Genomic DNA, 15,207 nt, shown 5'->3' with positions numbered 1-15,207 from the left:
TCTTTTCTGGGATAAGGCACGGCGGGAGGCGGGGGGAGGGGGAGTGTTCGTGAACTAGTCGCGGTCCCTTTAAGAGTAGTTTGGGGGCGTGCCAACGGGGGCGTGCCGAACCCAGGAGGCGTGTCGAGCCGGGGCTGGCCAATCCGGGGGTGGGACGAACGCGGGGGCGGGCCTGGCAAGGGTGGGTTGGGAAGGGTTAAAGGGGTGCGCCCGCGGGTCGCGGACAGTCCGGCTGTCCCCGCCTCCTTCCGTCCGAGTGGCGCTCTCCCGCGGCTGCGCCGGCCGGGCGGCCCCGGAGACAAAGCGCCGCCGCCGCCGCCACCGAGCGGGTCCCGGGCCATGGCCGGGTCGCCTTTGGCCCCGCTTATCCCGTCCCGCTGCCGCCGCCGCCTCCCTAGGTTGCTCCGCGAGGTAAGGCCGGCCTGGTGGGGGGACCTACGGGCGGCCCTGCAAGGGGACGCGGGACCGGGCTCGGGCCGTCGTGGGCCTCGGGGTCCCCCGGCCGTCTGGGGAGACCTCTGCTGGACAGCTGCTCATTTGCGATTCCACGTCACTGGTAATTTACCCATTAGGGATCCCAGCTGCCCGGGCCGAACTTGGCCGGTGATCCCCCGCCCCATAAGGGGCCTCCGCCTCTGGCGGAACTCTGGCTCCCACCTTCTGCCGTTGACCACCTCATCTGGGGCTCTGGATGTTCTTTAAGGGACACACCAGACACAAAGGGACAGAGGGCAGCCGGGAACAGTGCCAGACCTGGAGAACCAGCGGGGCAGCCTAGAGCCTGGGGCGGGGGTCCTGGCGTCCCTGTGGCCCTGCTCGGGGAAGCGCTGGTCAGGCGCCCTTCAGGGTTCTCTGCACTTTTTTTCTGCCTGTAGCTGCCACACCCTGTCCCCCATGCCCACTGTTAGGGGACACTTGTGGCAGCTGGATTCAGTCTCAGCACCTGCGGTCTGGCTTCTTGAATTGTGTGCCAAATTGTCATGCCTCAATTTCCCCAGAGTCCTGGGTTCTGGGTCAGCTGTGTCCCTGGAGACCTTGAGCTAATTATTTGCCATTTGGACAGCATCTTTCCTGAATGCTCACTACCTGCTAAACATTTTGCAGAATGGCTCATCAGGATTTATTCACTCCTTCCCAGAGGGATGGATATTAATATTCTCATTTTATAAGTGAGGCTCAGCCTGACTCACTGAGGCAGTGCTTTTGGTGCCTTTCCCATAGTTTGCCAGTGGGTGTTCCTCGTTCTAGCCCATTGGACCCACTCCACAGCCTAGTTGGCAGATGAAGAAACTGAGGCTGGCGAAAGTGAAGTGACAGTCTTAAGCCGAGGGGACAGCTTGGCCCTGGAACCAGAGGGAGGCCAGACTCCCTCTAGCTTCCTGCCTGGCCATGGGCTGTTGAATCAACAGCAGTGCCCATAGCGGACTCTGAACTTCCTGGAAAACAGCATGAGTGTGAGGAGATAAATGCGTGACCAGAACCTCCCAGAGGCCAGAGCCCACACCCCTGCTGCTTCTTTCCCTCTCGCTTTTAGCTGGGCTGGAGGAGGCAAGGGTTGGCTGGTGACCTTGGGCCAGGCTGGCCCCATTTGGGCAGTAGCGGGAGGAGGGCTGCTGAGCATCAGGTAAATTGCTCTTCCTTGGCTGTCAATGGGGTGAGGAGACCCCAAGATCAGCCCCTTTGTGCTGGTTGCCTAGAGCATATGACTCTGGGTATAGCATTGTGGCTTTGGCAAGTTACTTCACCTCTCGGTCTCCATTTTCCACACCTATGTGTGCAGGTTGAGGAATAGATCCCTTCTTATGGGAGGGATCAGAAGATCCCTTCTGAGGGGTTTCAGAAGATAATCGTCTGATTCATTCAACAGGTATTTGAGCACCAACTACATGCCAGGCACTGGAATCCAGGCAAAAAGCCCTCTGCCCTCCTAGAACAGGCAAAGACAACCCAGGTAATTTCAGGTTGGCGTACAGGAGAGTGACGGGGGATGGGGGTGGGGGCTCATGTGTACAGGGTGGTCAGGGACTGCTTCCCTGAGGAGGTGATGGTCAAGCTGAAACTGAAGGATGAGAAGTCAGCCGTGTGAAGCTAGGAGAAAGGCAGTCCAGACAGAGGGGCAAAGGCTGCTGTGTTTGAGGAACAGCAAGGAGGCCAGGTGGCTGGAGCTGAATGAGCAAGGGGGAGAGAGGCAGGGGAGGGGAACTTGGAGGCCATGGGGAGGACCAAATTTAATACTGGGACAAGTAGGGAGCCATGGGAGAGTTTATAGTGGAGGAGGGGTGTGGTTGGACTTATCTTAACAGGATCCCTCTGTGGGGAATGGATTATAGTGGGGTCAGGGGAGGGGCCTAGGAGGGAGTTTGGCTCTTACCTTGAAGAACACAGACAGGGAAGGGGCAAGTGTGGAAGCAGGGAGACAGGAGGTGACTGCAGCTGTCGGGGCGAGTGACAATAGAGACCTAGAGTGGGGAGGTGGTAGAGGGCAGAGATTAGGCCACTGATTTGGAAGAGGTTGCGGGGGGTGGGAATCAACTGGGCCTGATGGGTGCAGAGTGGCGGTGAGGGGAGAAGCTAAAGCCATTTGCTGAGACGGAGTGCTGAGGAGAGCATTTGGCAAGGCTGCGAAGAATGTCTACAGCTACCACTGCTGAGTGTGTGCTGTGTGCCGGGCACCATACTCTGTGCCTTCTACATAGTCACTATGCCACTGTCACAACACCCTGACTTAGGTGCTGTTATGATCCCATTTTTCAGATGTGGAAACAAAGGCCCAGAGAAGCTTAATGCTTGCCCGGGGTCACGCATCCTGGACACTACAGAGCTGACATTTGAACCCAGAGAAGAGCAAGCCGAGACCAGACTGGGCAGAGGGCAGGGAGGCAAGCGGTGGCCTGAGAGGTAGGAGGGAGATGGGGGCAAGTAGGGTGGGTGGTTCCTGTGAGAAATGGAGCCAGGGTCCACATGGAGTTGTTGGGGTGTTGGGTAGAATGCATGAGTCCTGTTTTGCAGAGAGAGAAACTGAGGCTTAGAGCAGGGCAGCCTGTGTCTGCAGTCTGTCAGGTAGGCAGAGCAGGGATTAAACACCCTGAGCCTTCAGGGCCTCTGGCCTTGGCCCTGCTGCTAGGTCAGTCATAGCTTGTGTTGCCTCTTCCAGGAAGCTTTCCTTGACTGCCCAGGCAAGTTAGATGAGGTGGATTCAGTTGGAAGCAATTGCCCCCTCTGCTCTGGTTGCCTGGCTTGGCCCCACTATGGCCAGATGCTCCCAGGAGAGTCACCAGCCATACCTCATTCTTCCAAGCCCTGAGTAAGGCAACACCCAGGCTGGGGAATGAATGTTAATTGAGCACCTTCTGCAATCCAGGGACTTTACATGCTCTGTCTCTTGAAAAATATAGCTACTGTCCTATACAGAAGCCCCAATGAAGTGGCCATGGAAAACCCCCAGGGAAGGTATGGCCACCTTGGGGGCCCACAGTCCACCTCCCAATAAGTCCTGTCTGGCCAATGTTGCCCCCATCATGTACTCTTTCAGGGAAGTATATAAAAATCACTGGGCCAAATGTATAGAATTAGAGTCCTCTGCTTTAAGTGAGTACACGATGCTCTCCCCATCCCCTCCCTGTAAGTGTGGGCCAAGCCCTGTCCCCTTTACCTGGATCATTTCATAACAGCCTTTTCTGCCTCTCCCTTTCCTCACTCTGCTCTGGTCTCACCGGCCTCCTGGCTGTTCCTCAAGCACAGCAGCAGGTGCCTACCTCAGGGCCTTTGCACTTGCTGTTCCCTCAGCCTGGTATGTCCCTCACCTTCTTCAGGTCTCTGCTCAGATGTTACTTCTCAGTACTCTCCTGACTCTCATTAAAATCAAACATTCCTTTTGTCCCTAAAACCCTGGCCCCTTCCCTGCAATGTATTTTCTACAGCACTGAAGACCATCTGGCAGACATTTCACCTGTTGGTTAATTGTCTGGCCTCCTCACCTGCCACCAGCATGTCAGTACCACAAGGGCAGTGATCTTGTTCCTGCTCTATTCCTAGTGCCTGGAACAGTACCTGGCACATAGTAGGTGCTTAATAAATGTCTGATGAATGGAGTCTCTGCAGCCCTCTGAAATAGGTTCCGTTCAAATCCCCATTTCGTGGCCAGGCAAGTCAAAGCTGAGTTATGAAAGCAGAGCTGGGACCTGAAAGGGACCACGGAGAGACAGCCGGTCTGGTTTCAGGGGATGATGAAAACAGCAGTGCCTGAACCGAGGCCTGGGTTTGAATTTCAGTTTCGCCCAACTTGCTTTGTGCCCTTCTGCTAGTGACTAACCTCTCTGTCCTTTGTTCCCCCGCCGGTCAAACAGGGGTGATGCTAGTCCCTGCTAGCTGAGGTTTGCTGCGAGATTAAATGAGTTAATATCTGTAAAACGCCTGGCATGCGCTAGTCATCCACAGTATTCTTTTGGAGGTGGCCTCTGGGCCTGGTCAGGGTTTGGGCCCTGGCTCTGCTCCTGAAGAGCTGTGTGAGCCCGGGCAGGCCGCCTCTGCCCGGGGAGCCTCAGCGTCCTCGCCTGCGCAAGAGGGGCGTGGAGGGTGGCAGCCAGGCCGCGCGGGGGCGGGTGACCCGGTGGCGGCGGCCGGCCGCGTGAGTAACCGCTGTGCTGGTTGGGGACAGGCCCCGGCCCCCGCCGCCATGAAGCTGAACGAGCGCAGCCTGGCCTTCTACGCCACCTGCGACGCCCCGGTGGACAACGCGGGCTTCCTGTACAAGAAGGGCGGCCGGCACGCGGCCTACCACCGCCGCTGGTTCGTGCTGCGCGGCAACATGCTCTTCTACTTCGAGGACGCGGCCAGCCGCGAGCCCGTGGGCGTCATCATCCTGGAGGGCTGCACGGTGGAGCTGGTGGAGGCCGCCGAGGAGTTCGCCTTCGCCGTGCGCTTCGCGGGCGCCCGGGCCCGCACCTACGTGCTGGCCGCCGAGAGCCAGGCCGCCATGGAGGGCTGGGTGAAGGCGCTGTCGCGGGCCAGCTTCGACTACCTGCGGCTCGTGGTGCGCGAGCTGGAGCAGCAGCTGGCGGCCGTGCGGGCGGGGGGCTGCCCGCTGCCCCCGCGCCGGCCCCGCGCGCTCCCGCCCAAGGAGAACGGCTGTGCCGTGTGGAGCGCCGAGCCCCCCGCCGGCGCGCGGCCTGGCCCCGTGCCCCCGCCCCTGCCCCCCCGGCGGCGGGCCTCGGCGCCCAACGGGCCCCTCCACGCGGCCTCCTTTGCCCGGCTACACGAGTGGTATGGGCAGGAGGTGAGGGCGCTGAGGAGCCAGTGGCTCAGGAGCCGGGCCCAGCCCTGAGGTCGCCGGGGTGGGGGGCCTGTTTCTGGACGGACCCCAGACGCGGGCCCCAGCCTCACAGGCCCTGCCCGGAGAGAGACCGGGAGGCCTGGTCCCGAGGGAAATCCGGTGGCCCCGCTCTCCGGGACTCTGCTCTGACAAGACGCTGGGTTCTGAGGGCTGCTTTAGGGCTGGTGTGACTCCGCACGGGCCAAGCCCCCGATTCCACGGAGGATCCAGGGCCTGGGGGAGCCTCCTGAAGCCCGACGGCTGGTTTCGGGGGAACTCTAACCCCAGGCGGCGCCGGAGTCACCCGGCCAAGGCCTCTTGCTGGTAACGGGTCCCCGCTGGGGTGACTGGGACTACATGAGGATCTGTGGCCTGAAAGGCGATGCCCGGCGTCAGCCTTGGGCCCGGCGGCTCCTGACTGGACCACGACGTGGACAGAGCGAGCCTTGGCTGTGCCACCCCACACCTGGGTTTGACCTCCTTTTGCTCCAGGCCGCCTGGCCGTCTCCAGCAGCAGTTGCAGAAGGTGGCGCAGGCGCAGGTTTTATTGCGAGACGCGTATGGTGAGATTGCCCAGTCCCAAGGGCTCTTGGCTTGGAGTGGGGCCCGGGCCGGACTTTACCCTGGGCGTCAGCCAGGCCTTGAGAAGGTACTCCTGGCGCAGTAGCTGCCCTGTGGCTTGAGCCAGGTCTGTGTCCCTGTGGCGGTTCTCACATGCCCTCCTGACACTCCTTAATCACATCCTTCGTCTGCTTCTCCTGGAGCCAGAGCCTGGGGTGGGGCCTCTCAGCTCACCTGACCTTGTCCAGTCCTGGGCTAGGCAGCCGTGGCCTGAACTGACTTTCCAGCAGGTTTCCCCAGGGAGGGGTGGCTGTGAGCTGACTCAGCACCCAGAAAAGGCCCAGGTGCTGATCTGGTACAGCAAAGAAACAGCTGCCAAGCTGTGTTTGGCTTCTGGAACCCCCTCGCTCCATGACAGCCCCAGCCCACCTCCACCCCCGATATTCTGATGGGGAGACCAGGTCTTGATTTGCTTCAAGGCCGACTGCTGTTTCACTGTACTCACCACAGTGGCCATTCTTCATCCAGGGAGAATCTCGGGGGGGCTGGGACACCCCCCGGCCTTCAAGCTGGGTTATGTTTACAGTCCTCAGTACCCCACAATGGGGACCACCTGAGGACACATATGCCCCAACCTGTATTTCCCCAGACGGTCTCTCTTGGGTACAGACAGACTTGGCCCTGAGGCCCTTTCCTGCTGTCTTTGGAGACCCTGGAGCTTGGGGAAGAAAGGGGGCTGTCTGTGTCTGCAATCACCAGCTCACTGCTGGCTCAGTTGACTGGGGCTTCAGTTTTAATTTAATTTTTAATACTTAGGGTGGTTTTCTTCCCTAGCAATGGAGCTTGGCGTTTTTGCTGCTTTTGTTTCTTGTTGGCTAGTTGGAAGGGATGGGGTGCCCCAGCTCTGGGCTTGGCTGGGGGTGGGGGGCAGTTGGCACTGGCCCCAGGAAGAGGGCCAGGAGCCTTGGTTGGAGACAAAGGCACCTCAAGAATCTCACCAGGTTCTCTACCTTCTCCCCAGCAAGTCCTGCTCTCCTGACAGGTGCCTCTGGGGTCTTTGTACACTCCCATCTCCTCCTCCCTGAGTCCTGAGTAGTGGAGGTGGGGGATGGCTGCTCTTGTTCATAGATTCTGGGTCTCTACAGAGGTTATGAGCTGCCCAGAGCCCATGTCCTGGCCAGACCCAGCTGGTGGGGTGAGGTGTTGACCCCAATCCTGGTGCAGGTGTACAAGCTCTATAAAGGTACAATGCCTATCCCCTTCCCCTCTCCCCCCCCCCCCAAAAGCACAAGATGGGGTCAGGCTGCCTCTGCAGTTGGGTGGGGACAGAGATATCCGGCAGCCTGGAAGGAGGATGTAAAGGCTGAAATAAAAAGTTGTCAAGTAATGGCTGATTGTGTCCTTTTTTTCCCATCAAAATCTTTGATTGATTTGCCTGGTAGAGTAGGCCCCACAAAAGAAGTGACTAGTGTGTGCTGAGTGCCCCATGCCCGATACCTGCCAGGCACATTCTCAACCTGTTATGACAGATACCAACTCCATTTACAGATAAGGAAACTGAGACTCAGGTTAAGAAAGCTGCTAAGTTCACATAGCTGAAAAGTGTCAGAGCAGGGATGTAAACCTCTCGAATCCTAGAATTTGAGGGGGGATGGGAGTTGCAAAGTTCCTTTTCCGAGAGGAGAGAAGGCAGAGGGAAAGGTGAGGATTTAAAAGTCAAGTGGGCTGAAGGTCTGACAGTTGGGAGGGGCGTCAGGGATGGCAAACGGAAGAGTCAGAACTTGCCTCTGCTCACTGATCAGTTTGTGGTGCCTGCCCGGGGGCCTGGAGTGCCGGGAATTCTGGAACCAATGCTAGTTCAGGGGGAAAGATTCTGTAATTGATTAGTGATGTCTGCTATGAGCACGGTAGTGGTGCTCATGCTATGTATCTTAGACTCGTGGAGCCTGTTTGCTGGGCTAATGGGGGATTCACAGATGGGAAGGGGCTGGCCCAAGGTCATCCAGCATGATGGACTAGGCCCTAGGTCCTCTAACGTGGATTCAGAACCCGAGTCACATGTCTCCCTTGCCAGCCTGGAAAAATCGTGCACATTTAGGAAAATGTGGCTTAGGATGAGCAACCTATAGTCCTCGGTCCACAGGACAAGTTCAAGAATAAGAAATGAAAGCTATCAAGGTCAGGGAATCAGGCCACTGTGAGCATTCTGTGTATGCTGAGTAATTACTCCCACCTCTCCTGGGACCACAGCTGACATGGGAGCTGGGGAAGTGGTTCCCCACACAAGCTGAGTCAGGGTGCCATCTGTGGTGTTTGTGACCACAACCTCTGCAGGGCCTGGGGTATAGGATGGGGGAAATAGCAGGAGAGAGCCCCAAGAGGGAGGGTCACAAGAGTGCCCTCATCTGCTAGGCTTTTTAGGGCTGGAATGTTTCCTTGCAAGCAACTGAAAGGGGGAGGGGAGACAGTTAATACATAAGTGTTGGGCACCCGCCTGATTATATGTCAGTGTGTCCTCTTGACCGATGGGGCATGTTTGGGGCACATGGTCTAAGGATGACTAAAACATCCCAGAAGCATGACAAAGTAGAGGAAATTGTCCTTAGTCCTTGTGGGGGATACTGTTATATATGCAGTGGAAATATTCTGAGAAGCCAATTAGGCTGGGGTGAGAACCTCAAGGAGGGCGATCAGGCTGGAAGTTATAGGCCAGTTGCCCATATCCATCCACCCTAAATGGTTAGTTGTACTGCTCCCATTGAACTTTCGGGGATCAGCTAAACTTTAGTTGCTAAACCATAAGATACCTAAATAAACCTAACCAAAGAGGTAAAAAAATCTGTACACTGAAAACTAGAGAAAGCTTATGAAAGAAGTTGAAGAAGACACACACACAAAATGGAAGAGTATTGCATGCTCCTGGATAGGAAGAACAAATATTGTTAAAATGTCAATACTACCCAAAGTAATCTACGCATTCAATGCAATCCCTATTAAGGTAACACCAGCATTATTCACAGAGCTAGAACAAAATTTGTATGGAACCAGAAAAGACCCTGAATAACCAAAGTAATGTTGAAAAAGAAAACCAAAGTTGTTTTTCACAATTCCGTACTTCAAGCTGTATCACAAAGCTGTAATCACTAAGACAGTATGGTACCGGCACAAAAACAGACACACGGATCAATGGAAAAGAATAGAGAACCCAGAAATGGACCCACAACTGTACGGCCAACTAATCTTCAACAAAACAGGAAAAGAATATCCAATGGAAAAAAGACAGTCTCTTCAGCAAATAGTACTGGGAAAACTGGACAGTGACATGGAGAAGGATGAAACGGGACCAGTTTCTTACACCTACACAAAAATAAATTCAAAATGGACGGAAGACCTAAGTGTGAGACAGGAAGCCATCAAAATCCTAGAGGAGAAAACAGGCAGCAACCTCTTTGACCTCGGTCACAGCAACTTCTTACTAGACACGTCTCTGGAGGCAAGGGAAATAAAAACAAGAACTATTGGGACCTCATCAAGATAAAAAGCTTCCGCACAGCAAAGGAAACAATCAGCAAAACTAAAAGGCAACTGACAGAATGGGAGAAGAGATTTGCAAATGACATATCAGATAAAGGGTTAGTGTCCAAAATCTATAAAGAACCTATCAAACTCAACACCCAAAAAACAAATAATCCAGTGAAGAAATGGGCAGAAGACATGAATAGACACTTTTCCAAAGAAGACAGCCAGATGGCCAACACACGCATGAAAAGACGCTCAACATCCCTCATGAGAGAAATACAAATCGAAACCACAATGAGATACCACCTCACACCTGTCAGAATGGCTAACATTAACGACTCAGGCGACAACAGATGTTGGCGAGGATGTGGAGAAAGAGGATCTCTTTTGCATTGTTGGTGGCAATGCAAGCTGGTGCAGCCACTCTGGAAAACTATGAGCCACTATGGAAATTCCTCAAAAAATTAAAAATAGAACTACCATATGACCCAGCAATTGCAGTACCAGGTATTTATCCAAAGGCTACAAAAATGCTGATTCGAAGGGGGCACATGCCCCCCAATGTTTATAGCAGCGCTATCAACAATAGCCAAAGTATGGAAAAAGCCCAAATGTCCATTGACAGACAAATGGATAAAGAAGATGTGGCGTATATATACGATGGAATACTACTCGGCAATAAAAAAGAATGAAATCTTGCCATTGGCAACAACATGGATGGGACTAGAGTGTATTATGCTGAGCTTTGAGGGAAACTTTTTTGTTATCCTCAGCCAGAGGCTTCCTAGCAGGTAAGCTTGAGTGACTTCAGCTGTCCCCTCTAAGGAGTGTGGCTCTAGGTGACCCAACATAGGGCTACTGTCAGCACAGTGGGGTGAAGGTTAGTGCAGGAGTGGTATTTCCTGTGACATCCTTTCCCTGGAAGCCTTCCATCCCTTCTTCTGAGCGAACAAATACTGAAATTTCTAAAATCTTGGCATCTAAATAGAAACCTTCAGTAGCAGTAAAATGAAACACTGCTTGGGGAGCCTGGGTGGCTCAGTCGGCTAAGCATCCAACTCTTGATTTCGGCTCAGGTCACGATCTCTCCATTGTGAGACTGAGCCCCGAGTCCAGCTCTGTGCCGAGCATGAAGCCTCTGCTTAAGATTCGTTCTCTCTCTCTCTGTCTCCCTCTCTCCCCCTCTTGCTTGCACACACACACTCTCAGAAAAAAAAAAAAAAAAAAAAAAAAAAAAAAGATAAACTGCTTAAGCCCAGCTCCAAATTTGTGTTTTCTAATGAAGACGCTTTAAACGGTGGGCCCATGAACTGCTTTGAACTCAGGGCCTCGGAACAGTTGCCCACTCCCGACAGAGGGTCCCCACTCCCGACAGAGGGTCAGAGCCGCCTCAGCCCCGCCCAGCGCAACTGGGGGCAGTGCAGCTGCTGTCTGGCTGTCCAACCCGGAGCAGCTCTGGAAGCACTTGGGTGCCGTGGCCGCTGCCACTGCACTCCCTCCATGGTCCGAGGGAACAGTTGTTATGGTTTCTCTGGTCGTGGGGTCAAGCGCCCAGGGCAGGGCACCCGGGCCTTCAGCCCCGTAGCTCCTGGACAGCAGGGACCAGGTCTGCGGCTGGTGCGCCCCCCAGGGCGTGGCTCTGAGATGCCAATCACCGCCTCCCTTGAATCTTCCCTCCCTGTGGTTGCCTGGGCAGGAATTGGTCCTCAGACACAAGCTGAGCTGCGCCGGGTCCGGGAACTTTGAGTTGGGGGGAACAGACTAAATTGGGTGTGAGGCAGCCTTAGAGAGAGAAGGTGGAGTGGTCCAAAGCCCGGCTGATTTCACAGGGTTTCCTCTGGATCTTCCCAAAAAACTGTTTGCACATCTTTAAGTGGCTCAAAATCCCTCTCAACCCAAGTGTTCCAGCCTATGCCAAGACGCCCAGTGAACGCTCGTTCTGTGCACCTATGCTCTTCTGTTTCACCAGCATCTTTCCTGGAGCCTGGCACACCGGTGGGGCCAACAAAATGAAATAAGTAGAACTGCCTCCCATTTACTGACACCTATGATGGCCTAGTCACCTGGGGGTAGGTCTTAAAATGCAGATCCCTGGGCCCTGGCTCCTGGAATTATGGGTCAGTAGGTTGGGGCAGGGTTTAGGAAGCTGCATTTTGAGTAGAAAACAGGGATTTTAGGGGCACAGCTTAGGAAATGCTCATTTAATCTTCAAACTTCTTTTTTTTTATTAAAAAAAATTTTTTTTTTCAACGTTTATTTATTTTTGGGACAGAGAGAGACAGAGCATGAACGGGGGAGGGGCAGAGAGAGGGAGACACAGAATCGGAAACAGGCTCCAGGCTCCAAGCCATCAGCCCAGAGCCTGACGCGGGGCTCGAACTCCCGGACCGCGAGATTGTGACCTGGCTGAAGTCAGACGCTCAACCGACTGCGCCACCCAGGCGCCCCTAATCTTCAAACTTCTTAAAAAAAATTTTTTTTTAAGTTTTTATTTTTGAGAGACAGAGAGAGACAGAGCATGAGCAGGGGAGGGGCAGAGAGAGGGGGGGACACAGAATCTGAAGCAGGCTTCAGGCTCTGAGCTGTCGGCATAGAGCCTGATTCGGGGCTCGAGCTCATGAACTGTGAGATCATGACCCAGGCTGGAGTTGGATGCTTAACCGACTGAGCCACCCAGGCACCCCTGAAAGAAACTTCTAAGGCAGTGTAGTAGCCAGCTCCCATGATGGGCCTTGGTGGGCCTTGCTTCCTGGGGTCCGTGCCTTTGTGTTGTCCCCTCCCACACGGAATCACAGCAGGCCCGTGTGGGGCTTGGAAATCTAGGTCACAGAAGACACTGCAGCCTCTGCCTTGCTCACTCTTGGCTGCCATTTGTGGGGACACATGAGCAGCCCTGACAGAGGAACTGAAGCCCTCCAGGGATGGCCAGCACCAGCCTGCCTGTCATGGGAGAGCACCATCTTGGAAGCAGATTTTCTAGCCCTAGATAGAGCAGCCTTTAGATGACTGCAGCCCCGGATGACAGCTTAATGGTGACCTCCAGAGGGACCCAGGAGCTAGCACCACCCAGTGACGCCACTCCCAAATTCCTGACCCGCGGAGAGTGAGAGATAAATGTTCACTGTTTCAAGCCACTAAGTTTTGGCATTGTTATATGGTAACAGACAACAAACACAGGCAGATACTATTATGATCTTGTCCATTTTACAGATAAGGAAGCGGACTTTCATGGAAGGACCTTTGATTACCTGATAGCGGACAAACCAAAACCCAGTGCTTTTAACAACTAACCCTGGGGGACTGGAGAAGGTCATAAAACCAACTGTCTTATCCCTTCATTGTGGCAGATGGGGAAACTGACCTGGGGTGAGGAGTCACCTTGGCTAATGTCGCTCAAGGTGGTGATCCCTGCCCCATCCCTCCCGCTCTTGGGTTTGCAGGGGTGACTTCAGCCTCCAGGGCGCCTGCAAAGGCGGCCCAGTTTCTAGGGCAACACATACCCTGTGCTTTTAGCTGTGGAGAGCTTGGCCTTTAGAATGATCTCTAGAATAACTACTCTAGCAGGCATGGGTCAATCAGCTAGCTAGGTGAGGTCCGGCTTGTTCATTCACTGGGAGGAGACGGGAGGTAGGGCTGCCGGCCCAATGCAGGAACTAGGAGCAAAAGGAGGGCAGGGGTGGGAAGCAAGGACCGCAGAGGCCCAAGGGTCAGGGCCTACGGTGGGGTTGGGCTCTGCAGCTCTCCTCTGGCTTGCTGCCTCCACAGGCAGATGGAACCTCCAAACGTCCTAAGTCTGCAAGTCTGACCATAGCAACCCCCTGCCTCACACCGTCCAAGGCTCCGGGTGCCCTCACGAGAAAGGCGTATTTCCCACCATGCTCCAGGGGGCTTCAGGATCTGACCCTCATCCCTCTTCCTCCCTCCTCCCCAACTTCAAATTCCAGCCTCCTTTGGACCTATTTCCTCATGTTCTTGTCCTTGCTTCTCCTCTAACTCCTATTTCAGGTGTCACCGGAGATGTCCTCTCCTCCAGGAAGCCTTTCTGGACCCCTTTACTCATGCTACTCATGGTTACCCATGTTTCTGCCATTGAGTCACTGAGCACACAGTAGGCACTCAATAAATACGTATTACCCAGATCAATGGTCACCAAATTGCCCCCAACTCAGCTCTGTGCTCTGCCCTGTCCCCTGATCTAAACCTACTACCACCTTCCTCCAAAGCCTTCCCCGCCTTCTCATTCCTCTCTGGTCTCTCCACTCCCCACTTGCCCTTACTCCCTAGTTCAGAATTCCACATTTCTGTGTTTTTACTGCATTTTCCACTCCAGATGGGAAGCAACTGCAGACAATGTCAACACCAAAGATGATGGCCCAGGATGGAGCTTTAGTTCCCAGAGGCTGGGGGCACCTGCTTCTGAGGGTTCTTAGGTGGCTAGTGTGTGTCAGATGTGGCTTCTCCTCTCCTGCCACGGGGACTGCCACTATACCATGGGGCCACATCCTAGGGATTTCTGACTTCTGTTTTTCCAGAGCTGTGAACCGAGGGTCCAAAGGGGCAGCCCTTGGCTTTGATTAACTTGAATCCTTACAACCACCTTACAGGGAAGGTCCCACTATGGTCACTTCTACTGTAAAGCTTGGAAAACCGAGGCACAGAGCAGGTTAGACACTTTCCTAAGGTCCTACAGCTCCGACAGGTGGAGCCAGGGTTGAAATGAGGAGGTCTGGCCCCTCGCCCCAAGCTCTCGACTCTCATCCTTCTCCTCTCCAACTCTGAGCAAAGGCCAGGACCGCCTGAAACGTCACCCTTAATGGCTAGCTTGGGACATCCATGGATAGGGGCCATGGCCTTACCTGATGCTGCCCACCCTCCCTGGATGGGGTGCTTGGGTGTCTTAGGGGCCACCCTGCTGGGTTTGGAGCAATTCCTTATCCTAACCAATTAACAATTTTATTCCCACTTTAAGGTCGTACAGAAGGTTTCTAGACAAAGAGCAAAGATCTGTCTTGGGACACCAGGTGGCCTTGGCTCATGGGTGAGTAATGCCACTTCAGGGACTCTCTTGAAGCTACTGGTCAAGAAGCAACAAACCTCCTGCAGCCTGATGCACAGATTCACTATCATAGGTTGAAAGAACGCAACGCCTCCCTCATCATAACAGTAAGTAATATTGAGCCCTTACGTGCCATATAGTCTTACATATTTTACAAGCATGATTATTCTTCATAATCACCTTCTGAGCTTGCTGCTGTGATATTCCATTTTCATAGAAGGGGAAACCAAGGCCCTAGTTATACAGCTTGGATAGGGGCGATGCTGTGTTGGTGACTAGGAAGCTCCTCTTGGCATTTTCCTATCAGGAAGCGGGGGGCACCTGCTACTCACTCCATTGAGGCGGGCACAGCTTGTAAACTGGTTGGTCGTAGGGCCATGACCTGTGGCCACTGATCTGGGGGCAGGGCATGATCTCGGCCCCAGAGTTTAACTTGATTCCACCCTGCTGCACTGAGGAGAAAAATGGATTCCAATCCTTCCATTTCCCTTTGCTGGAGCCCGTAGCACAATCACCAACAGAGATGTCCGTAGGACCCAGGCAGGGGCACAGGTGAGGGCTGACGCAGTTCACAGGCAAATGTCCTGTCTAAAGGGGGGGATCTGCTCCTCAGCTAGCTGCGGTCACACTGGAACTTTGGTCCAGCGTGGCCAGACAGATCTACAGTTTCCAAGAGAAGCCGGTAATTGAGATTTTTATGTGACACGCCCCCATATTTTAATGGTGGCAAACTAATTAAAAGGTCAGTTTTAAAAAACAC

General features: G+C 54.2%; 1 protein-coding gene across 3 annotated transcripts; it reads left to right on the top strand.

The window, feature by feature from the left end:
• The first annotated feature begins 217 nt into the window (after positions 1 to 217).
• PHETA1 (PH domain containing endocytic trafficking adaptor 1) lies at positions 218 to 15,028 on the top strand. Of its 3 annotated transcripts, XM_043557592.1 has the most exons (5): positions 218 to 411; positions 1,222 to 1,454; positions 1,868 to 1,951; positions 2,755 to 2,898; positions 4,658 to 7,259. In XM_043557592.1, the coding sequence occupies exon 5, from the start codon at positions 4,676 to 4,678 to the stop codon at positions 5,321 to 5,323; it is 648 nt and encodes a 215-aa protein (XP_043413527.1). In that variant the 5' UTR covers positions 218 to 411; positions 1,222 to 1,454; positions 1,868 to 1,951; positions 2,755 to 2,898; positions 4,658 to 4,675; the 3' UTR covers positions 5,324 to 7,259. The 3 variants fall into 3 exon arrangements, 2 of the variants coding, with proteins under 2 accessions (XP_043413527.1, XP_043413526.1); XM_043557591.1 differs by lacking the exon at positions 1,222 to 1,454 and having other exon boundaries at positions 221 to 411; XR_006293866.1 differs by lacking the exons at positions 1,222 to 1,454; positions 4,658 to 7,259 and adding an exon at positions 14,361 to 15,028 and having other exon boundaries at positions 231 to 411.
• Positions 15,029 to 15,207: the final 179 nt, after the last annotated feature.

This window comes from Prionailurus bengalensis, chromosome D3 (assembly GCF_016509475.1).
Source record: "Prionailurus bengalensis isolate Pbe53 chromosome D3, Fcat_Pben_1.1_paternal_pri, whole genome shotgun sequence".
NCBI classification, from domain to species: Eukaryota; Metazoa; Chordata; class Mammalia; order Carnivora; family Felidae; genus Prionailurus; species Prionailurus bengalensis.
Note: the sequence above shows the minus strand (reverse complement) of the source record. Positions and strands in the feature narration are given on the sequence as shown.

What these genes read in the sequence shown, in the direction of transcription:
- PHETA1 (XM_043557592.1), top strand. Translation starts at nt 4,676, where the DNA reads ATGAAGCTGAACGAGCGCAGCCTGGCCTTCTACGCCACCTGCGACGCC.